The sequence below is a fragment of the Gouania willdenowi genome, chromosome 5 (assembly GCF_900634775.1).
Source record: "Gouania willdenowi chromosome 5, fGouWil2.1, whole genome shotgun sequence".
NCBI classification, from domain to species: domain Eukaryota; kingdom Metazoa; phylum Chordata; class Actinopteri; order Blenniiformes; family Gobiesocidae; genus Gouania; species Gouania willdenowi.
In genome coordinates, this window is record NC_041048.1 from 14,253,770 (window position 1) to 14,280,331 (window position 26,562).

At 38.0% G+C, this 26,562-nt stretch overlaps 1 protein-coding gene across 3 annotated transcripts in view; it reads right to left on the reverse strand.

The window, feature by feature from the left end:
* kcnab2a (potassium voltage-gated channel subfamily A regulatory beta subunit 2a) overlaps positions 1 to 26,562 on the reverse strand; it is a 117,498-nt gene that overhangs the window by 78,440 nt on the left and 12,496 nt on the right. For all 3 annotated transcript variants that reach the window (XM_028448117.1, XM_028448119.1, XM_028448118.1), the window contains one exon: positions 1,769 to 1,931. In XM_028448117.1, the coding sequence (XP_028303918.1) occupies positions 1,769 to 1,845 (77 nt within the window). In that variant the 5' untranslated portion in view covers positions 1,846 to 1,931. The remainder of the gene's footprint in view (positions 1 to 1,768; positions 1,932 to 26,562) is intronic.

The window sequence follows — 26,562 nt, forward strand, 5'->3', positions numbered from 1 at the left end:
GACCCATTTAATGTGTTAAGAAGAAAATTTGCTTTACACGGTCTTTAATATTAGATTGTATACAAGACAATATATTTAAATTAAAGTGGTATAAAATTTTTTTTTTTTTATTTAAAATACTCAATTTGTAAGTAGTAGGAACTAATAATTAAAGAATTTCCATTTTCATCCAAATGTGGTAATTCCAACTCTGGATTGAACAAAAATACACAATCTATCTATCCTTTTGTCTTTCTTTTTGTATCTGTATAATGAAAAACTCACATTAGGTATTATTATGGTAATATCCCATATTATGTATTATTATTGTTAGGCAATAGACCACCATTAGGTAACAAAGCAACACATGTGAAATGAAAAATGGCAATAAATGATTAAGAATATTTACTGGTGCATACATGTCCATTTGAAATGAATAATTAGGACTAAAGTGGGTCATCATCACATGTCATTTAATTTACAGACATATCCAAGACTGTAAAATTCTCATTGTCATCAAATCAATGGGGCTTAACAATCTGAAATATTTTAAGGGCTCTGTGGAATTTTGAGGAAGTTGGTCAAAAGGTTTATTACAGAAAAGGGAGAAAGTTGTATGTACATTTCTATTTACATGAAGGGTAAAACAAGGACATTTGCAGAGCAAGTGCATTAAAAAATGTGTACCAAGTACATAAACATTTATTTAATAATAAATGTGTGAAATTGTCCTCTTAAAGATGCACTTTAGTCACGTTTATTTTCAGCCCAGTCTCATAGGAGATTGTGAAACTGTTACATAAATTGAATCTCTATTTTTTGAGCATGCAACACAACCAATGTATTTCAATTGGAAGTTATTTACTGCAACCTTTATCCTAATACTGAATAAAATGTTCTATTCAGTTGTAATTAAGGTTTAAAAACAAAATAAAATCAATTCCCTTTTTGCAGTGCCATATTGAATATAAAAATACAACCTTTTTAAAAATTGTTGTGGGTAGCACTGAATAACCAAATGAAATAGGCTACATGAGTTTGAAATTAGTTACAGCAACACAAACTAAATGAAGAAATGGAGTTGGGACACACAAAACAATAAATGAATTTAATTTAACGTGACAGCAACAAAATGTGCATTTTGTTGTGGTGGTGGTTGTTAAAAATAAAAAATAAAAAAAGCCAACTGCCCCCATATCATCCAAAGCCTGGATGTTAAACAAATTAATTGCAAAATCACTGAGTAACCTGAAAATAGTTTAAGTTTAAGCTTTCATGTTGAATTATTTCATAAAACAAAATAACTGAAAAAAAAAAATCTAAATGCTTTTAAGTATCAGTTTGTTCTTTTATCGCTGATTCGATTCATCCTCTATACCTGATTATCCTGAAAGGCATACTGCACTCAAGCCCCACAGCTTACTCAAGACATAAGGTAAGATATGGATGATCACAAGCTCCATTCTCCATCATGCAATCATTGGTTTAAGTGTGATAAAAAAAAAAAAAAAAGTATGGGAATAATAGCAATTCAGTTAAAGACCTTTGGCAAGCCCTTGATTAGACAAAGGAATTAAATAAGACTCTGGTGCCACCAGCTGGTAAAACAGCACATTACATGGGCTTCATTACAAAATAAATGATAATTTCTTTCTATTAAACTGTGCTGACAGAAAAAGTAAAACATCTGGGAGACAAATGCACATATCTGTATATCACAGCTGTATGATAGACAACAATAGTATCTCATAATCACCACACACATTTGTGCGTAGAACCATGAGCTCACCTGTAGATCATGCCGGGTGACCCAGTCTGTCGGAGGGAGAGGCGAGCGGGGGAGTCTGTGGTCGATTCAGGATACATGGAGGCAGGATGGAGGGAGTTTGCCTGCCGGGAATGGTGTTGGTTCACCGCGACCACGGGGTCAGCCAGCTACAGTTCAAGGAGTTCTGCAAGAGACAGAGGTCGTGTAAGTGTGTCAGTCAGCATGTCAGCGAGTATTTCAAAACAACGTCAACCAAACCACCAAAAAGAAACCAAACCAAAATGGAATCAATTACAATAACAGGTAAAGGTAGAAATACCGATCTCGCATAAAAGCAGCTTTCTTAACCTATTCACCACACAGTAGCTCATGAAGTTAATGTCAAGTTGAAAAGTAATCTATTGCTAGGTTAACTCTGATACAACATAGGGCTGGGCATAAACGACCAAAATTCATATATCAATAATTTTTCTCAAAATACATGCGATATACATTATAAATCATGATAATTTGAGTTCAAATAAAGTTTTACTAGAAAGACAATTCAGGTTAAATTTGCTAATGCAAAATGCCACACAGGCTAAAATAACATCACAATGCTTTAATAATGGTAACAAACAAATCAAAACTTGTGCGTGTAACACCAACATAGGCAACTAGCGGCCCCCAAAAGTAATTGCACAAAATGACAGCTAAAAATACACAAAATTAATACAAATACACAAATTAACAGAGAAATACACAAAAGAACAACACAAATACTTAATAGGACAACAAAATACACAAAAAGATTAAAAAAAATACACAATGGGACAACAAAAAGACACAAAATCACACAAATGAGAAAAAAAAATGCACGATAGGATTAAAGAAATGCATAAAAGAACAAAATTAAACAAAAGGACAACAAAATACACAAAAGGAGTAAAACAAACACACAATAGGACATTTAATAACAAACAGCTGCACAATATGTCTTTTTCACCTCTAAGGGACAGCACATGTGAGTGAGTTCTGTAGTGTGGCTTGTTTAGATGAAGGTCTGTGTTAGCATGCACTCAAAAATCCATCTAACTGTGCTTTTTATGCTGTTCTGGGAAACATTGACTCCTAAAACGAGTATTTTAATACAAAATAAGCTATAAAATAAAAAAATATATCAATATAGGCGATATTGTTATTTCTTTAACGCCAAAATAGAAAACTCGATATATCTTGAATTTCGATATATCGCCCAGCGCTAATACAACAGGACGAGAATGTTTTTTATTGTCATTATACATAAGGTTCAATGCACACAACAAAAATGTTGTCGGAAGTCCCGCTTGGTGTAAATAGTCAAAATAAAAATGCCATAAATAGTCTGAAATAAAGTATAAACAAATAATAAAATATAAACAACATTATTCAAAATAAACATAAACATCCAAAAAAAAACATGTACAGCAGTGTCCGGGCTGTGTGAGGTAGGGTCACCCATGTACGAAGTAAATGTGGCTTTGGAGTACTGCTACACTTCTGCACCACTAGATGGTGTCATTTTTTAACTATGTTGACAGAAGCTGAATAAATAAGCATCAAACCACTGCAAAAGTTCACTAAAACTTGAACATCTCCAGAGGATGGGCCAAAAACACATGTATGGAAATACCATCAATGACATTTCATTGTAATAAAAATAGATCATAGCATACGGAAGTCCAACTTTTCAAAAAGGAAAAACACATTGTTAACTATGGTTGATTTGTTTGTATATAATGCATTCACTAAAGAAAGCTGAGGCTAATCAAGAGCTCACAAAGACTTCATTTGATTAATAATTCACAGCGTCTGACCAAGTATCACAGTTAAAGAGGTCTATTACAAGAATCTGTTTCTTCTACAATAAGCCCATTAACCTGGGCCTGTGTGCATATCATTAGTAGAAGTCAAGATAAGACCCTGATAGCACTGCTGATGTAGCTTCATTTACAACAAAGGTTAAACTAAAAATAAACCAGCTCCAAGAAGTCAGAGTTGCATCCAAGTCACCCTGACGAAGCTGTGGGCCGGGGACTACTGACGGCCTACCCTATTTCACCAGTGACGGCCTACCCTATTTCACCAGTGACTGCACTCGTGTGATTCATGGCTCGTAAGCGACACAACAATAAGGCTGAAGGTGACTTTCCCAAGGACGCCTTTAACATTCACTGTCCACTTATTTCAATCATGCCACAATGCATCGCAGGTCATTCCTGCTATCAGATGATAATGATGAGGGCATGACCCTGATGGGAAAAAAGATGACAGTTGATTTATAACACAGCAGCACAGCAAAATCCTTGTGGATCAACTGTCACTGATGTGGATTGGCAGAAACATTAAGCTGAATAGAGCACAATTAGAGCAGATGACTCCCAAATCACTTGTTTCTAATGAGATTCAGGTCTTTTAGATAGAATGAAAGTAACAAAAGAATGTGTGTGTGTTACATTATCATAGGCAGAAGATTAAGTTGATATGGTGGTAAAAATCACTAGCCTTAATTTAAGATTAATTGTATTTTTTAGTTTTTTTTAATAACCGAGTGTTATGACAAATCTTGGGTTTACTTTTTGAAATATTTTTGTCTAAAATTAACTGAAATTGAGCAACATCATTTTATTTTATTTTTGTCATTTTGCCACAGATAATTTCATTGGTTTTAACCCCGGGGGAAATTACTTGTATCACAGAGGCTCAAAAAATATTATAAAATGAAAAGAAGAAACACTGAACAAGAAAAAAGAAAGAAAATGTACATATTTATGTAGAAGACTGTTAATTAAATAAGGATTAAATACAAGTGCACACATTACAGTAGAAAAAAAGAATACATACAAGAATCAAAGCTGTCAGGTTAAAGTGATAAGATGTACAGTTTGATCACCACAGGCAGGAATGCCCATTGGATTTATAATAATGATGGTCACAAGAAAAAAGCAGCATTATTTGCATTAAAACCGTAGCAATCGTATCAAAACCTATGGGTTTATTAAAGGGGTTAGCAACCCAGGTTAAGCGTTATAACTTAAGATTGGGATTCGTTGGTGTTGTAAGTGGCACAGGCAGGATGCACAAAGTACCAACTTTAGTGTTGTTACTGGGACACCAGCAGACATCCTGTCATAAGGAAAGACTATTTCCACATGGTCTGTTACCTTAAGTTTGAGTGACAGCTGAAAAATCCTGCAGATACCTCGTCACAGGCAGGACAAGTTGGCAGCTGTCCAACAGTCCTGGTCACAGTTAGACACCCACAGGGACTCAAGCACAGTATCACACGCTCCAAATAAACTAAGGTTATGGTATTCCAGCTCTCATGGACAGCAAAGCTGTGCCATGATTGTGCCTCAGAAAGATCAAGTGTGTGCACTTCAGGTGTAAAAACAATAATGTGTTGTAGTGCAAACCAAGACCGCTTCAAAAAAAAGCCAGCACATAGGGAACACTGTAAATATGCCTGATCCTGTTATTAGAAACACATCAGCTCCCTCAAATCAATTATATAACATGCAAAGTGAAGCATAAGAAGCCATTTGCAGAAGATGAATATAATATCAAGCATTTCCACCAGTTGTGATGGTGGGATTGCAAAAATCCAATTGAGCAATACTTTTCCATACTTGTGGAGGCTTGTGATTTATCAAAAATCTAACAATTTCTGACTGACCTGCACCAAACAGTGCCACACATGAAACAATATGAATTGGAGAGATAGTAAAAATGAGCCTGAGGGTAGAAAAGTGGACACTGCTTCCTGAATAGCCACTTTTCCACCTCCAAGCTTATGAGTGGGAGTTAATATTAGGGAGGCAATAATGTTTCCCATGTCTGTGAGACAACTGGGCTCTGTATGCTCTGCAAATGTCAGTGATTGTACCTTTCTTTCACAAAAAAAGAATAAACTTTCTCTGTATTTGTCACTTTATCTCACTATAGAAGGTCTACAATTGTTGTTAAGGTTATAAAACGATGCATCATACAGCCTATGTCACCGTGACCCAGTGACAAGACCTCCTGAGTCATCTAATCTCCACACCGGGGCCCTTGTCGGTAAGTTCCACTGCTGTTCGTCGGATTCTGTGTTTTGTGGAGTGTGATCACACCATTTCAACACCGTGGGCTCCGAGGAGGAGTCCATGCGTGTAAGTCTCCGTGCCCTGCTGTCATCTGTCACTACCTCTCACCTACGTCACCAAGCCTGATTTCATACATTTTTAGCTCTATACTGGACACCTTTGTGTTACATGGCATAACTCACCTCTCCATCTGGCTGCATCAGCTGCACTTCACTCATAGAAAAGGTTGCCGAGCTTGAAAATTGTATTAGTGATAGACCGCTTCATCTGCCGGCCGATTTAATCGCCGATTTTTGCGTGTTTTACGTGTATCGGCATTGGCCGATGCACGCTGCTGCGTTCGCCGATCCGCTGAGAAGGTGAGTTTTTAAAACTTTGAGAAGCAGTTAACTACTTGTTTGAATATTTATTCCTGTCAATGTTGATGCAATTTAGAACAGAAACTTAAACAGTTTGTTGCTTAATACGCATCTGACATCATGTTATTTTCCTCTGCTAATTTATGTTCTGGAGTTGAGTTGGAATGGACTTATTCATAGTTTATTTCTGTGTTTGTTTAATACTATAATTATATATCTGTATACTCAATAATCCTGTTAATAAAATATATCTTCAGTCAGGCCAACTTTTGCCTGATATCATGTTATTTTCCTCTGCTAATTTGTGTTCTGGAGTTGAGTTGGAATGGACTTATTCATAGTTTATTTCTGTGTTTAATACTATAATTATATATCTGTATACTCAATAATCCTGTTAATAAAATATATCTTCAGTCAGGCCAACTTTTGTAATAGCTATTTTCAGGTCAAGGACAAACAGTATTTCATAATATGTCTCAATCTATTTTTTTACTTGTTCATGTTCTACATCACCTGTTTTTATTATTTGTTGAATATTTTTTACTTGATGTTGTTCTACCTCACCTTTGTTAATTTCAATAAATGTTCCTTTTTTTAAATTGAGACTTGTACCATTTGTTATCATCATTGTGTAATTTTTATGATGTAAATTGTGGGAGAAAAAGTAGTATCGGCTCCAAATATTGGCTCAAGAAAATCGGCAGTCTGTATCGGTCATCGGCTTAGGCTGATAGAAAAAAATTGGTATTGGCATCGGCCCTAAAAAAATCCATATTGGTCGATCCCTAAATCGTATATCCACACTCCACAAAATCTATGACACAGAACTTCATATGGACACCATTATCTTTTGATTCACTCAACAAGAGCATCTGTCGTCCACAAACCCTGCTGCAAACATCTCTCCGTCCGACCTGGGGAACGCCTGATTTTGGCAAGGAGCGAAGCCCAAAAATTACAAAATGAAACCAGTCACTCTTCTCCCGGACACTCTTCACTGGGATCCACCATCTTCCTCAACCCCGTCCTGCTCCACTCCGCACGATGGGACTTCGTGGGCTGACGTTGTGTCCCGTGGTGCACACCGCAAAGAAACCCCCTCCATCATGTCTGGCCCTTACTGACAGATTCAAAGCCCTGACGATTGGTTGTCCTGCTCCTCCGGGGTCCCCCACTCGTCCAAAAATAATCGCCACGTCAACCGCCTCCATGCGGCGGAAACGTCTGAGGACAGCGGTGGCACGACGCTGCGGGGACCTTGTTCCAGTGGTGAGCTCTGATGTGCCTCCGTCGTGCACCAGCCTGGAGGCTCTTTCCGTCGCCTCTCATCCCGAGGACCCACCCGACAGGATGGAGGCCTCTCCCGATGGCCCCTCCAACAACCGACATCTGCGCCCTCTGTTCTCCCCAACCATTCTCATCGTCGGAGACAGCATCACCAGGCGCATTAGGTTTTTTAATGCAGTGAACCGCTGTTACCCTCAAGCTAAAGTAAAGAACATTGTTAACATCCTCCCCACCCTGTTGAATTCCTTCCTTCCACCATAACCCGGATCATAGTGCACATTGGAAATAAGGATGCAACGATTAGTCGACATTGTCGACAAAAATCGATAACAGAATTAGTCACCGACAAATGTGGACAGAGCAGAACATTGTTTTTTTCATGAGGAGTGGCTCATCTCACCTTCTATATATCTTTGCTCAGAACTGTATGCATGTTACGAACGTGATTAGCGGGAGATATATCACCAAAAACATTCCCACTGGTAAGAATATGTCTCTGTTACCGGGAGCTCAGCGCTGTCGACGCCGCTCACACACGTAGCGCTGCTCGTCAACAAAGTGAACCAGTCTAAGTTCCTCCATCAGATCCACCCAAAGTTCCACAAACACGGTGATGGTGCTCTCCTAAAGCATGCTAAGCTAACCCACCGACACATAAGACTGGGCTAAGAGCTAACGCTAACCACTGCATTAAAGGAATTGATCAAGTAAAAAGTACTCGACTAGTCGACTACTAAAATAGTTGTTAGTTGCAGCCCTAATAGGAACCAAAGAAACAAGAAGTTTTTATTCAATTGATGGCATTTTTATCTGATTTTAATATTTTGGAAAAATATCAGTCTGGTTATAGCGTGAACCACAGCACAGAGACAGTCCTCCTTAATATTTTAAATGATGTGAGAGTAAACTTTGACCTTAAACGACAATGGATCTTAGTGCCGCTTTCGACACAGTAAGCAACACCATTCTTTTCAATAGACTAAAACATCTGGTGGGCCTCTATGGTGCTGTACATACATAGATGGTTCTCATCTTACCTCACAGACGGTACTTTCATGGTAAATTTAGATTTTTTCTCCTCTAAGGTTTGTAAAATAACATGTGGTGTACCACAGGGATCAATTTTAGGCCCTGTTTTCTTTAATCTATATATGCTCTCTTTTGGTGATGTCATCAGGAGACATGGAGTAAACTTCCACAGTTATGCTGACGATACCCAGCTGTACATCTCCGTGTCTCCTGATGACACGAGTCCAAGGGCTCCTCTGATGGTGTCTTCTTATTGGAGCCTCTGTAGCCATGCACGTGCCATTGTCATCAGTGTGTTGTGTTCCTTTTTTTTTAATTATGTAAAGCACTTTGAGCGGCATTTTATTGTCTGAAAAGTGCTTTCTAAATAAAATGTATTATTATGCAACGTCAGTGATGCTGCGCTACACCAGGGGTGTGTGTTTCTATGACATGACTGGCATTTAATACAGCAGACCGGGCAAAGATGGCACCAACCTCAGCAAAAAGACTGAAATGGATACCACAAACACTAAATATACACATTACAATCTTAGTTAAAATTGATAACAAATTTAACTGATAACTATCGAAATGATTGATTATTACAGTGGTAGCCTAACTTTTTCAACAACATTTAAACAAAATGGGTAAAAAATGTAACCTTTATTGAAAAAGATAGATATTTTTGACTATTCTTTTTTAAAAATCATAAAAAATAACTTAAAAGGTAAAGTCACATATTTTAGAAAAGTAATATTAAAAGTTCCTTGAGTGCAAAGGAATACATGTTCAAAGTTGTTTCTGCCTATTACCTTTAACACTAAATAGTTGCTAACAGCAACTCTGTACATTCTGAGCAATGCAGCAGTCTCTGAGAGGCCTGTGGTGAGCTGCAGTTGGAGCGGATACTGCTGCTGACTGCAGCAATGCGGTACACTACAGACTCTTCCTGGCTGAAGTTAGAGGGCTCAGATTTACTGCACTAATGGGCCAAGGGGCACTTTGCAGATTAAAACTGCAGACAGCAAGGGGGGAGAGAGAGAGAGAGAGAGAGAGAGAGAGAGAGAGAGAGAGAGAGAGAGAGAGAGAGAGAGAGAGAGAGAGAGAGAGAGAGAGAGAGAGAGAGAGAGAGATAGAGAGAGAGAGAGAGAGAGAGAGAGAGAGAGAGAGAGAGAGAGAGAGTACTTGATGTGGGAGAATGGTCATCATGTTTCCTGAATGTCCACTTATTTTAAAGCTAAACTTACACCCAAGCCACAACACACAAGAACAGTTCAATATACTCACTCTCAACTTCTAATCTCTTGAGTTTTCCTCACAAACTGGCTATGGGATTTTCCACTTCCACCAGCTCCTCTGGGGATATCCCAAGGCATTCCTCAGAAAACCAAGAGATATAACCTCTTCAACGTGTCCTCCATCTGCCCCCCAGCTGGACACGCCCAGCAAAGGGAGGAGAATGGGAGGCATTCTTACTATAAGCTTGAACAACCATAACTGGCTCCTCTCAATTTAAAGGAGCATTAGCTCGACTCTGGCTACGTTCACACTGCAAGTCTTAATGCACAATTGGGATACATTTTTTTGTGTGATTGTTCATATTACATATTAAATGTGTCTTCAATCAGTTTGGAGTATGCACAGAATGCGACCATGAAGTGACACGCATGCGCAGAAAAGGTCTAAAGTGACACGTGACTCCGCAGACATGTATGGTTTTTACAGAGGTAAATATGGAGGCGTCCAGTGTGAGAATGTGTGTCACGCTGAGAAAGTTTCTTTCCAACAGAAGAAAAAAACTTATTTTTTGCACTTGCGATCTTTCCTTTGGACACTACCCAAAGCTCATGACCATAGGTTGAAAAAGACATCAACTGGTCAACAAAGAGCTTAGCACTCTATTCACCACATTGGACCAGTTAAGCATTCGCATTACTGCCACATCGATCTGGTTCCATTCTACCATTACACATGCAGAAGATCTTGAGGTACTTACACTCCTCAACTTGAGATAGGACGTCTCCCCTGGCCAGAAGTAAGAGATCTATTTTTTTCAACTCCAAAATCAGTTGATATCGCCAAAATATGTTGGTAAAATTTTGTTTCACTTTGTTTCACAGTATGACCTTAAGAGCAAACTACCCACTAGTCAGGAGCAACATTAATATTATAGACAGGCAATATTGCAACAAAGATAAGTGCATCAATATCGTGATTAAAAAAAGAAAGAACGATGGAAGCAAATGTCAATGCAGGCCTATTTTTTCATAATCCATTTTAAGCTTGCCTCATGCTCATGGTCTTTTCCAAACAAAATGCAAAATTGAGTCATAAAATAATGCGCTTCATGCCTTCCACCAATAAATCCACCTACACCGCGCCTGAACAAATTCCCTGTTGAGACAAGGCTTTCATGAGCAAAGCAAGCAGGCAGGCAATGTTGGCCTGGAAAGCTTAGTAGTGTTGTGTAGCATGTTGGCAGCTGCAGAAAACACACACAGACCTGAGCAGATGGCTGCGGAAGAAGAAAACGAGCTAGCAGACGAGAACGACTGGGGATATCCTACATGGGAGTGCAGTCAGGCAGGAAAAATAGAAAAGCTAACCTCACTCAGCTCCTAGTAGGACTACAAAGAAAATCCAGATAGATTTTCCTCTTTTTCGCTTCATTATTCATTCCACAATCAAAGTGAGAGCATTGAGAGGATGATAATCTATGTGCGCGTGTCCTCTCTTCAGACAGTTTGTCATTTTTAAAAAGGTTTCCGCTCTATGAAGCTGTGAAGGGCTCTTGATCACAGAAACCGTTCATGTCACTGGGTGCCTACTGCAGAAAAAAAAACTAACAACAATATGCATAAATACTCTATTTATACTGCAAATTGATACAAATCTTTCAACTCAACAACACTGAAAAGGTAACTGAAGTATACAAAATAGAGTCAAACCTAAAGCTAAGTACGGTATCCAATGGTGGGCATTAAACACTGATCGTAGAATCAGATTTTATTATATTAACAGGATACCATCTCTGGTGTGCACTTTGCAATTCTGTGGAAAATGGACGGAAATTACAGAATTCACTTCCTGAAACAAAACAGCTACATGACGTCACCGAATTTAAGTGTTTTGAAACATAACGTTTTATGGTTAATTATGTATCATATAGCTTTTTTTAATTCTTGTATAGCTATTTCTGTTAGAAGCAGTGGCTGGGGCAAAGGTGGTGAGAATCATGTATGCTGAAAACCCAATGAATCCTAGTAAGGATTTGAGGCATAGTTTTTGGAGGTCACTATTGACAACAAATTGCTGGTGAAACTAAAATTGGGGAAAATCGAAGGCTCTGCTATTGTTACAGTCTTCAACCTGCAAATGGGATTTAAAAAACAAAGCAAGTTGTTAAAACTAACTAAAGCCTTCCCTCATGGGAAGTGCGTCTTTAGTTTTCGGTATCTCAGCAGCTTGTCCATTACGTGGCTGTAAATGTTTTGTATGAAAAGTTTCATTGTACATTTTGTGTAAAGACAAACGACTGTGAAAGCAAGACTCTCAGGTCAATGTGGGCTGAGCTTGCATGTGTTTTTACCTCTCTCCGATGAGTACTCCTACTAAAACCAATAAAAAAATATTCATACAGTTAATACACCTAAAGACAATAATCCAATACTTTACTGTGCAAACATTCTATGTATGGATGTTAGTGACTTCAAATTGTAATAAATGAAAGAATGGGCCAAAGCCTGTAAAGAGAAATATCTTCCATCAAGTATTTCCATATGTATAAGAAAAGCTAAAAATATGACCAAGAACAACAATTCCATATCTGGTTTTAAGTATTATTTATTTATGAAGTCTTCCAGTGTGCCTCCATACCTGGTTATCACAGTATAGGGTATGGTCCCAGGTTGCCTGTATCAGTGGCAGCACAATGATTCATCAGCACTCTGTATGTCCTAGCTCAACATTTATTTTATACTCTTGTGCTGCCTCACAGGCAAACTCCTTCATTTAAACACAGTGCTAAGAGCATTCTCCCACAAATATACTCACTGCAAACACAATGACAAAGATACTAAACAATAGAAACATGTGAATGATGTCTGTAAAGCTGGATTCAAGCATTTGCTACCAGACCAGACTGCAGTGAACTGCAGCATAGAATAGCACTCTGCAGTGGAAATATGAAACCACCATATTTCCCCATTTGAATGCAGCTCATCTCTCTCTCTTGCTTTCGATTGAGAAACCAAGCCAAGGAAGACAATGAATAAAGAGTGCTCTGCTTAACAACACTAAACCCGGTGTGTTTATTTAACTGCTTGAGTTTCAGAGAGAACACACCAAATCAGAAGTTGGCCTGACCTATTTACCCTGTGGCCAGATGTAATATTAAAGGTTTAAAAATGGCCTCCATTCATAAGCCTTATTCAACTGATAAAACGCATCATTGCCAACAAGAGTGCATGTTAGGGGAAAGAAAAATCCTTATGATTATGAGAGAAGCAGAACTATTGCCCGTGTAAACAGTCTGTATTCACTAGCTCCACCACCTATAAACCAGGGGATACCCTTAAGTATTTTAGTTTGTTGATAATTTATATTTCGTGACGATACCCTATTTCTAGCACTCAGGATTTTTTGTTTTCTATTATTCTCATTCTTTTTCTAATATTATCAGCTTACTATTTAAAGTAAGTAAATAAAGACACAAACAACCCTAGCAAGTATAGAGTTTGTTTAGTGAGCATTTCTACTACGCCATGTTTAATCATACCAGAGTAAATAATTGAGGATTTGAATAACAAAATTGAGAGAAACTGATGATTCTAACAAACGCTAAAAATAATCACTGACACTTGGATATTTTAAATTTGTAAAGAAATTGAAACCTGACTGTTTCATCTGTGTGGCCGATCAATCTGGCCTATTTTAGCCATCACCAATTAATCAACATCAGTTAATAGCAGGCTATGTATTAACTTTCTGCTGCATGGAAATTATCTCACTCTTTACTGCGCCTTTTTTGATTTATTCATGTTTACGATTCAAGCATCTTTAAAAAATTATAATAATAATTTTACATACCAGAAATACAGTTTACACAAGTTTGCCTTTTCTTATTCATCAGTGCCTTTATAGGTCTTTTGTTGACAGTGTTACTAATTAAAATTCCTTATTAAATGTATTAGAGTTTTGCTTCTTTGTCTTGAATCATAGTTTGGGTAATACAAGAATTTGCGTTCATGTAAACTATGTATCCTGTGCGTGTGCATGTTCATATTTCATATATCAGCCTAACGGCAGGTGGCCGCCAGTGACCCAGCCCAGCAGCAGCAGCCGGCCAGGCCCCACAGAGAGATTGGCCTTTTTAAAAAAATGCAAATATCGTTATTGGCCCTAAAAATTCCATGTTGGTCGAGCTCTAACATAAATGAATACAAAAATAATCCAATATAAAATACTACAAGAGTTTGATGATGATGTTTCTATTGAAACCCAACACCAACCATTAACAGAGACTAATCATGGCAAGAAAAGCTATTGGCTGTTCAAATTTCCTACTAGACATTGCTAATGTATACTTGGCTAAGGTTTCATTTGGAACCTGTTCAGCTGACAGAGGGCTACAGCAGGAGGTTGGAAAAATTGGAGAGCTCTGAATGCCTGATAGTTTTCCTTTCAATACAACACAAATGGTCATTTAAATGGACTGTAAACAGAACAGAGAGCTTTTTTAGTTTTTTTTTTTTTTTTTTTTACTAGATCCTAATGTCTTTGGAAACATATGCACTCAATACCTCCATTCTGTTTTTCAGCCACAGGGGAACAATCCCCATGGGATGCTACCCTGCCACACTGACAAATACATTACTAACTGATGGGAAAACAGAGCAAGCGCAGTCCAGAGGTCCTAATGAAATGAGGCACAATTGCAGCAGTTGGCTGGCAGCTCTGTGAAATGACCCTGAGTGGCCCCGAGAGGAATATGCCTGCAGGGAATCACAAGCACCATATACAGAGAGACAGACACCTTTGAAAACCAAGATAAAAAAGTAAAAACACTGGCCGATAAGGTGTTTGTGGAAAAAACAATAGAAGGGAAATAGCAAAAAATAAAACTGCTGTTGAGGAGCTAATGTGGTGAAAAACCATGCATACAGGAGGGAGGACAAGTGCAAATATGCAGTGCTTTGGATCAGACCTCCTACTTGTCTAAGCTGATCATTAAATATCACAAATGAAAAACAAGTTATTGTTCTTTTGTTGTATTACAAATTGTGTATTAAGGTGTATATATAAAGAACTGAGGACACAAAAATCAAATTGTACTTTTTACTTGTCTATCTTTTTCCTAACCCCAACAACTGTTTCACAGATTTAAAAATTATAAAGAAAATTTTTTTTTTAATCAATTAATTAAGCTATGAAAACAGTTACATTTAAAAATGAAACTCATTCCTGCTTGATGCAACATGGTATTCATTCATTTGGTTCCAATTCTCTCTGACTTCTCCAGTCTATTGCACTACAGAATGCCTACAGAGTGGATATGTGTGTGTGTGTGTGTGTGTGTGTCAGCATCATACTATGATACTGTGACAATCTGGCAAATTACACATACAATATGACCACCCACACACCAACTCTCCTCAATCACACTTTCCAAGCTAATTTTGCACACTCATTGTGGTGCTATTGACAAGAATGACCAGAACACTCAGTTCCACATGAACATTATAGAGCACCCATTCACAATAAGGAGAGTTTCCTCTGGGTTAAACTAATTGATAATTGTGGACAATATTATACATTCACAACATTGTAAATGTGCAAAAAAGAGAATTAAGTGACAGAATGGCACTGATACAAAAAATATTCACAGAATCTTTTAGCATCGACCTCGGAGATTATGGCACATGTTCTTCCTTGGCTCCTAACTAAGGCATGTACGACGAAATTGGGCTTACTTTTATGAGATATAATTACGACAGCAGGATTGATTTAACCAAACATTCGCAAACCTGATTAGCTGGGCATCAATTCTGTAATCTAACCTAGGTCTGGTTTGGTTACATAAAGGGGGTGTTTGCGGCATCTGACCAATAGTAAACACAGAGAAACATTACCATGGAGGAACAGACAACTGTTGTTATGATTTAAGAAGAATTAAAAACCATAATCCAGGCCAAAAACTAGGGAAGTAAGGAATGCTGGCAGAGAATTGTGAGATTATACAAAAAATAATTAATCATACAATAAAACGAACATTAACTCTGATCAGTCAGTTTCACTATATTTTATCACAAATGTTCAGGGCAGAGCTTCCTCAGTGCCCTTTATTTCATATATAGTATCTGTTGAGTTCTTATCAGATAGAACCTACTCTATCGCCGATGCTTTGATACGCGCTAATCCAGAACATAATTCGTTCCGTACTAGGGCTGGGCGATATGGACCAAAACTCATCTCAATAATTTTTCTCAAAATGACAATATACGATAAATCTCAATAATTTTATTTCAAATTAAGTCTGACTATAAAGACAATTTTGGGATAAATTTGCTGACGCAATATGCCAAACAAGCTCATTTGTTAACACACGAATTTTTCTCCTATAATGTGAATGAGCTCTGTAGTGTGGCTTGTTTAGGGAAAGGTCTGGTTTAGGGCTAGGGCTGGGTATTGCCAGGTACCTTTGCGATACGATATATCGCAATATTATGTCTGGTGTGTGGGACCATTTTACGCTTTGCAAGTTGGACAACGTAGTCCAGTGTAGATACTATAAGATGGATCTAGCCTACCATAATAGTGCTTCCATGATGATGCTGAAAAGAAAACATTCCCACTTCTGCAAGCAGACTCGGAGCCTCAACAAGGTAATGCTCTTTAGCCTGTATTATGAGTCAATAGTGATGAGGCATAAGTAACAGGAGGGCAAATGCGCTAAAATCTCACTTGCATAACTTTCCTTTTCACCTCTCCTGTATGTGTGTCGCTACATAAAGACATGCGCACATGCATGCTCTCACACACGAACACTTTTGTGAAGTCGATATTTGGAGCCAGCGAATCGAATCAATATTTTGGCACACCCCTAGTTAGGACGCACCCAGAAATCCATCTAACTGTGCTTTGTTATGCTGTTCTGAGAAGTAGTGAAAGTAGCAACTTCTAAAACAATATTTTGATACAAAATAAGCTATAAAAATATGAATATCGATATAGGCGATAATGTAATTTTATATATCGCCAAAATAGAAAACGAAAAGATAACTCGAATCTCGATATATCGCCCTGCCCTACTGCATACAGCACAAGACCACTGTGATTTACCTCAGTAAGAAGTGAACCAGCGTTGTAGTACAGACAACCCTAGCTTAATAGGGTTAGGGATAGGGTATTAAATCCATCTTGGTAGTATACAGCCATGAAGTAATAGCACTCTTTATATCTATTATTGTTGATGCTTGTATTCAGCATCAAGAGTGTGGCTGTGTTCCCTCTTATTATACACAGTGCATGTGCGCCGTCCTGACACACTCATGGATGACTTGGCAAGGTCTCTCTCTCTCACACACACACGCACACACACAAACACACACATACACACCGGAGGAACATCCTTCACTTTGTCTTCACTATTCGTATTCCAGAGGGCATCCCAACTAATTGCCTAATAGAGTTACTTAACAGCCAGGAGGATAAGTGAAAGGACCTATTTTTAACTCAAAATTAATGGAGGTCAAACAGAAGCTTGATGGTTTATTTTCTTGGGTATCAGAGAAGCAGAGGAACCTTTTAATATATAATCCCCAACACGGGAGCAGCATGGAATCGTCGGGCAAGTTAATGGCCCAAACAAAGACTGATAGTGTAAGGATGGAGTTTTTTCTTAAAAAAGAGAAAAGTGACTGCCACCCTTTCTCTGTCTTCTGCTTCTCTTTATGACCAACTACCTACACAACCCCTCAGTGTTTGCACAGTCAAGCATAAGAACACAACTGAGTTACTTGAAGCATTAAGGGTTTATGCAATCTTAGCTCACGTCCACATACAAGCCATTAGTCTGCCCATAATCTGTGTCACAGACAAAAACTGTAGGAGTCCAAGTGTTTGTTTACTGTCGGAGTCCCTGAGGCAACAGCTGCTAGGTTTTAAGAAGAGATGTCTTCTGCACATAACAGAATTTGTTTTGATTGTGCGTGCCAGTGCAGTTATGGTAAATCAACGTGCCCTCTGTACTGTTACATTAAGCGATTCAAACAGCTAGCCGTGAATGACTCAATCTTTCTTATCAAAAGTAGTATACATTTCCAATACGGCATTATTTAAATGGTAAATTACACAAAATACTGTAGAAAGAATGTTAACACATTTTAAAAGCACTAAGGTTAAGCTGCTGGTTATGTTTATTATATATCTGACACACAGTGACAAAACAGGAACAAGTTGGCATGAAAGGAAAAGATTAAAAAGGAAAAAAACTTTAATTTTCTCTGAAAATACTTGTTTTAGTTTTTTTGAAGGCGGTTCTCTGCATTTCTGAAGAGTGAAAACATTCAAACGGCCTTAACTTCTAAAAATATTGATTTCTATGTGTGATTATAATCCACACTTTCAGAATCTGTAAATAACTCAAAATGTCCTCTGGCTGACATGTACCTGTGTTTGACGTGCGTTTGTTTCCCCGTGCACTGATCTGATGTTGACATTAACAGTTGTTTATTAATAAAAGCAGGCTTACCACTAAAACAAACGTAAATATGTCATTTGTATGAGGAAAAAATAGGTTTTAATTGTCGGTTTCAGTTCGGGCACGGATATAAACATCTAATGTCTGTCGGACCTGTAGGTTGGACTTTTGCTTTGTCGGGTTCTGGTCAAAGCTTGAATAAGGTAATTATCATAAACGGTCTGTGTTTAAAAGCAAATCGGCACCACAAAACACCAAAACAAAATTTTTGTCCCTCTTTTTCTTTCTCCTCGTCCTCTTCTGCACCTGCTTCTTCATTCTTCTTTTTCTTTTGGTCGTATAATCGCTATGTGAGCCATAGTCTTGGTGAACCAACCATTTCCTGGTTGACTACAGCCCTACAGAATTTGCATTGATAGTTGCGATCGCAACATTGCAAATTCCTGGAGGGTCTGATATATCCTGTGCTGGTTTAATAAAAGGTGCGATGTAAATGTGTCTCCTTAGTCTGAATGCAAAGTTTATAAAAACAGTAATTCATCAATGGTCACGATGAGAAACAAAGAAATGCTGTTGAAAAATACTACATTCATAATTGAATCAAATCTTGATGTGGGTAAGAATCATCATTTAGTAGCAAATTGCACCTTGTTGAAACCAGAAATCATAAAACGGCCAGAGTAATTTGAAACAATATAAAGACAACATAACCTTGTAGAAGCCCAAGCACGTAAAAAAAATGTATTTCTGAACTTGATGCACCTTGAAACAGATTGGATGTAGCAGCAGGCAATCACAAAAAATACATCTTTTTTATGATGGGAACAGGACACTGAGGTTACAGATTACACACACTCAAAAACTATTAGATATAAGAAGTCTATTTCTCTCGTCGCTATTGTGGAGAATGGCGCTACTGGTGCAAAGATGTGGAAGACATTGGTCCCTATTTTGAGCAGCACAGCCCACACGGCGCATCTAGAGGCAAAGTAGAGTTATTCAAGGTGTGGACAAAAAATATGTTCTTGGAGGAGAGACGCGGAGCACCTTCACGCTGAGGATTGCACCCACCTCATTAATTTGCATCAAACGCCCTCATTATTCATTGGCCCGTTTCCAGACACGCAGTGTTTGGTAACGTCCTCAAAACATCCTGTTTTGGCCGGTTCTTTCGGTGAGAAAAGTGTCCCAAAAGCGCATTTCTGGTTTTCGGATGACCCTGTGGCCGTATTTTTGGTTGAATCACTCTTTTTTTTCATGATTATTCTAACAAAATATTTTTGCATGATTTTCTCACGACTAGATAAAATAGGCATTACTCAAATAAAGGCCTAATACGCAACTAGTGATTAACCGATTCATCGGCCGGCCGATTATTCGGCCGATTTTTGCGTGTTTTACGTGTCTCAGCATCGGCCGATGTGCGCTGCTGCGTTCGTTGATCCACTTTATATACAGAGCGGCTGCCATAGGCTGCTCCGTGTTTCTGCAGACAGAGGCTGCAAAGTGCCGAGTGCAGAGCCCCTCCCCCCACTAGCAGAGCGTGAAGGAAGCTCTTCAACTCCAATGGCAAGTTTTAAACTTTAAAAGCATCAACTGTTTAACTTAGCTGACATAGTTGCGTGGGTCCATGTTGTTGTCACAGTTGTATTTAACGAGCAGCTGGCTGGAAGTTTGGTGTGCGTGTGGGTTTGTCTTTATCTCTCCCTCCCTCTCTGATACAAACATTACAGCAATACTGCGCTGAGAAGGAGAGTTTTTAAAACTTTGAGAAGCAGTTTACTACTTGTTTGAATATTTATTCCTGTTAATGTTGATGCAATTTAGAACAGAAACTTGGAACAGTTTGTTGCTTGATAGGGATGTAACGATTAATCGTAAGGCAGTTAAAAATCGATTCATAGGTATCACGATTCACATCGATACTGTGAAAATTTAATCGCAGTGCGTCTTTTATCCAGAAGTGTTGGCGGCGAGCGGAATCTGCTAATACTTTCTTTATGGCCGCCTTCTACTCTTAAATATATTCATAAATGATTCCTTACCCCTTTAGCACCGAAAAAATATCTGTAGTATTATGTGAATATCTGTAAAAGTCATGTTTTTTTCTATTAGCTCTGTCTGCTAGCATAGCATCTCTTCTTCACTGCAAGATATCTGCATGCCAACCGACCACTGGGTTACCAGCGCCCTCTGCTGGTCCAAACAAATATCTGACCTACATACAGTGAAATTACTTTTTTTTTTTTTTTTTTTTTTTTAAGTCCAATTGTTAAGGCACAAAATACATTTACAGTTGCACTTTTAAAACGAAAAATAACTATTATGCAGTTTTGCATTGTTTACTATAGAACCAGAATTTAAATTAATAGGCTTCTTCTTCATTTGTATTATGCCTTCATTTATTTCATTCAAGATATATTTTTAGTTAAATTGCATTGTTTTGAATAGTTTATCAAGGGATTCTTTTGACAATGAAAAATAAAAGGAAAACAGTATAGTTTTTTTTCCCCCAAAAAATAAAGGAATATTTTTCAGTCATCATTTTTCTACAGTCCCATTTTGTAAAATAAATCGTGAGAGAATCGTATCGTGAACCCAGTATCGTAAATCAAATTGTATCGGCAGTTGAGTGAATCGTTACATCCCTATTGCTTAATACGCATCTGACATCACATTATTTTCCTCTGCTAATTTATGTTCTAGGGTTGTGTTGGAATTGACTTATTCATGATTTCTTTCTGTGTTTAATACTATAATTATATATCTGTATACTCAATGATCCTGTTAATAAAATACATCTTCAGTCAGGCCAACTTTTGTCAAAGTTATTTTCAGGACAAGGACAAACAGTTTTCTTTCATAATATTTCATGAAATGTCTCACTATTTTTTACTTGTTGTTGTTCTACATCACCTGTTTTTATTATTTGTTAAATATTTTTTACTTGGTGTCATTCTACCTCACCTTTGTTCATTTCAATAAATGTTTCTTTTTAAAAAATTGAAACTTGTACCATTTGTTATCATCATTGTGTACTTTTTATGATGTAAATTGAGAAAGCAAAAGAAGTATCGGCTCCAAATATCGGCTCAAAAAAATCGGCAGTCTTAATCGGTCATCGGCTAGGGCTGATGGAAAAAAAAATCGGTATCGGCATCGGCCCTAAAAAAAATCCATATAGGTCCATTTGATATTTGTCTATAGCAGTGGTTCTCAACTGGTCTCACCTTGCAACCCAATTTTGTCATCGTCATTAAATCGCGACCCACTTTTTTTTAAGAATTCAACCAACCAAATTTATTCTTATTAATCCATATAATTTTTTTTAAAACATAAATCTATATATTTGCCTGTGCAACAAGCATTTCACAACAGGCCTGTCAAAAGAAAAGTTTCTTTCAAAATAAAAGACAAGTCCAATCCAACATAAGAGACATTAAGTATTTATTTATTTTTGACCAGCTGTCCGCGACTCACCCAGTACAGGTCCGCGACCCACTTTTGGGTCCCGACCCACCAGTTGAGAATCACTGGTCTATCGGATGAAGGAGGGACTTATATACATTAATGTATATGAATGACCATCGGCAGTAGACCATAGTAAAAGACTAGTTAGGTATTTTTTCGCATTTCAAAAGAATCACATATAAACAGATTTCTCAGAAACTCCGGATAGCAGCTTTAAGTCTCGACCTCTAAAAGCTAAAGACCAAGTCCAAAACATTAAATCAATCACAAATCACAGCCTTCTACCACATCTCTACAGTGAAAGATCAGGAGAAACTGGTCCATGCTTTTATCTCCAGCAGACTGGACTATTGTAATGGGCTTCTGACAGGAATCCCCCCCAAAAGAGCATCAAACAGCTACAGCTGGTTCAGAACGCTGCAGCTCAGGTCTTAACCAGAACAAAGAGGTCAGAACACATTACTCCAGTTTTAAAATCTTTACACTGGCTCCCAGTCAGCCTCAGAATAGACTTTAAAGTTCTGGTGCTGGTGTATAAATCTGTGAATGGGTTTGGTCCAGAATACATCAGTGAGATGTTAGTCAGGTATGAACCCAGCGAGTTTCTCAGATCTATGGACACAGGTCAGATAGTGGAGCCCAGAGTTCACAGCCAACATGGTGATGCTGCAAAGACGTAGAACCCACTACCAGTAGAGCTGAAGTCAGCATCTAATGTGAACATTTTTCAATCCAAGTTGAAGGCACTTTTTCTCTACTGAGTATGACTGAGGGGGAGATTTTTAATTATTTTATTGTTCATTTTTAAACTCTGTTTAATAATTATTACTAAATTATGCACTTTTTTATCATGTAACACAATGAATTGCGTTGTGTAAGAAATATGTCATAGAAAAAGATTTGCCTTTTCTGACCTAGCCCTCTCGTGAGTACATTTGGTAGAGATATCACCATGTCTTACAAAATCATTATTAATGGAATTTTCGGCAGGTTCTTTTCTCTCCGTTTCCATCATTCCAATTTCACTTTTTCTCATTTGTCAGGGATTTGTGTGAGGTCAGTCAGTCCTCTGCCGTCACTGCTACACTGACCTATAATAGAACTGCAGCGTGCGATAATACAATTTCCCCCTCAAGTCAAGTCTCATTTTTCAAAGTTTATATCCAGATAAATGAGGGAGTAGTGACATCAGCCATTTAATGATTCCCTGACTGCAATACTAATTTGTGCACATATTAAGCATATAAAACTACCCTTGAAACAGTTAGACTTAACAAAGGAGGAGCACACCATCAGTCATCAACAGGGGGTACACAGTGCGAGGGAAATAACAATATAGCATAACTCAGAAATTGCAGACATCACCTAATGATAAGCCCAAGACCCTCAAACATTATATCATCATGACCCGAATAACTCAGCCATCACATACAGCATCGTGTCTCATAAGTCACACTTACATGTTCAGCACTACAGTCACTTTGGAGTCATTCTTCACACGTGTAATACAGCTTCAGTAACTCAGACAGACTTCGGTGTTGCATTAATTCATATCTGTTGTGGGCATAACTTATTGTCACTTATACAGAACACAACTCAAATCAGACATAACCTTAAAAAAAACAAGGCCAGGAAATTTTGTGGTGTTATCAAATCATGGAAAATCTCAGGTCAAAATTTGGGCAACCAAACACTAATAAATGTTTGGTGTAAAAACATCCAAGCTCCTATTTAAGGCCATCAGCCTGGGATGTTTGTGATCAGTAGGGAGTGAGAAGCATCATGCTGACAAATGTATCTACATGTAACAAATTTTATCAAAGCGCAATGGCAACCCATTATCAAAATCCTCCATAAGGCATAACCATGTGGGGGGGAAGAGCAGGGAACCTCTTTTTTTTCACTGCATGCAATGAATGGCAGGAAGCTATTTTTAGACTCCCATTTGATCACAAGTGATAAAATGCATGAAGGCAACTGTTACAAAGAGCATGGCTGCTTCACAGTGGTCAGGGTCACCCAAAGTCAGTTAGAGTTGGCTAATGCACTTTTTGGGGCCACACGGTATAGTCAGGGCACGATGAGAAGGTTAGTGAATTAAAAATGAAGCAGAGGTTTGCTGAATATTCAAATAGGGAGAGTCACATGGGTCAGAACATTTAATTATTATGTATGACCTGGATGATAAGCACTTTTAAACCCCTCACACAGAGCGATGTAATAAGATTTCATCTCAAGTGGCGCTTCTGCAGATAAGGTCACAAGATCCTTGTGTAGTTGCTGCAAATACATACAAAACAGAAAGAAAACTTGACATGCAAGTTTTTATCTTTATATATATATATATATATATATATATATATATATATATAGATATATATATTATTATTAAAATGCAATGTTGTCTGAAAATTATTTTTATAGTAGCTCTAAAACTTCAAGGACACATAGCAGGCACACAGGGAAATTAGATCAGCTTCTAACAAGAAATAAACCTAAAGCTAAAACCTACCCATTTTAATCATCTGAAGACAACCCTCTGGAAAAGTAAATTTAAATCAGCAGCTTTGTCAGATTCTTTGATCAAAAGCAAAAAAAAATCTCCGCAGCCGCAAAAGGGACTGCTTTGCTCTGAAAATCTCACGCTGCTTTTATTCATTGTGTATTTTATGATTTTGAGTCTTTATAGATCAAGTGATCAAAATATTGATATACTGTGTTATTCATTTAAAGCTAGAACACTAATAAGAATGTTGAAACGCAATAGTAAAACTAGTTCAATTTTAATCCACTCAGGTAGGGCTGGGTGATATGAACCAAAACTCAAATCTCGATAATTGTTCTCAAAATGGCAATATACGATGTAAATTAGGGCTGGGTATTGTCAGGTACCTCACGATACGACACATACACACACACCTGCCTGCCTAACTTTCACCAAACTTACCTTATTTACGTAGTTCGGTGTAGTGGCAGGTGTGGCACCGTCTACGTGACATGTAAACACATAAAAATGTTAGGCGTCCAGGCGTAAACACACGCGCAAGTCAGTAAGTGTGTGTGAGTGTTGAGTGCTGTATCCTGTCCAATCACAGCAACGATCTGACTCAGAGTGTAACACTACAGTCACTACCACTATATGGACGGGTGTCGTGACAGACTGTAACCGGACTAAATGGTGGCCCGTTATACACTCTCACTCACACTCAATGACCTATTTATCTATTTATCCTTCTCTTGTCCAGAAGCGTAGGCAGCAGGCAGAATCGCCTACTACTATTAAACATGTTCACAAATGATTCCTTACCCCTTTAGCACCGAAAGAATATCTGTAATATTACGTGAATATCTGTAAAAGTCACGTTTTTATTAGCTCTGTCTGTCTGATAGCACATAGCATTTGTTAAGGCACAAAATACATTTTTAGTTGCACTTTTTTTAATAAAAAAAAAAAAAAAAAAAAAGGAACTATTATGCAGTTTTGCATTGTTTACTATAGAACCAGAATTTAAATGAATAGGCTTCTTCTTTATCTGTGTTATTCCTTTTGTATTATTTCATTCAGGATTTATTTTTAGTTAAATTGCATTGTTTTGAAGAGTTTATCAAGGGATTCTTTTGACAATGAAAAATAAAAGGAAAATAGTATTTTCTCATTTTTTCCCCAAAAAAATAAATGAGTATTTTTCAGTCATCATTTGTCTACAGTCCCATTTTGTAAAATAAATCATGAGAGAATCATATCGTGAACCCAGTATCGTGAATCGAATCATATCGGGAGTTGAGTGAATAGTTACATCCCGAGTGTACACACCTGCTCGCCTGGACGCCTAACAATCTTTGTGTTTACATGTCATGTAGACGGTGCTACATAGTGAAGCGCGCCTGATCGCTATAGCTTCACTCACGCCACACCTGCGCCTATTTGTGACTGATATATTTATGTTTGTTAGGTGTACATCCAGGTGTGGCGTAGGTGTGCATATGCTTTAATATGTATGCACATAAAACCGCAAGCACACATGCGGAAGTGACTTGAGCATTGTGTCCGTGTACCCATTCTAAGTTTATGGGAAATGTAAATCAGACGTGCAGACGCAGGGTACGCGTTCGTTTACTCGTTCGATAGACTGGTGCGCATGAATTTAGAAGCTATCCACCACACACAAAAAAAACATAATTGCGATTCTTCTGACAGATATTGCGACTGGATTTACCATTTTATGTATGTCAAAAATAAAAAATGTAATTTAAAAAAAATGAGTAAGATACAATTAAAAGGTATATAAAAGTTGTACTGACATGGATTATTCTGACTGCTCCTTTTTAATTATTCATGTCAAATGAAGATGTATGAGAGCACATTAATGTCCCCTCAGAGATCAATGGTTTACTGAATCTGAGCAGGTTTATTGATTAAGTTTTGATCAACTTAGTTTAAATTAACCTATTTTAAATGGACACAAGGATGCATCAGTTATTTCACCACTAGGTGATGGAATAGAAAATGCTAAACCGCCTGTGAAACTACAGCTTGTCGTGAGATATTCCTATCATGCCAGTGCTCCAGGAACGGGCGCGGTGGCTCGACCTCGCGAATCTTTCCGACGGGGAAAGAAGTGACATCCTGGACATGCCCATAGTCCTGAGGGAGGGGATCTTTGGCTCTGCGCTGGCCTCCATGCAGCGACGATGTGATGCTAAAAAGAAGAATGACGAGGCCCTCAGCCTCTGTTTTCCTCGGAAATCCCCGGCCCCATCTCCACCCGTGAGCCGGAAGGCGTTCCCACAAACTGCTCCTCAGGGCCCACAGTTCAAAACGCCAAGACCGTCCGCTCCAGACCTCAACATGGTTTGTCCGACTGGCCCAAAAGCCTTCGACCG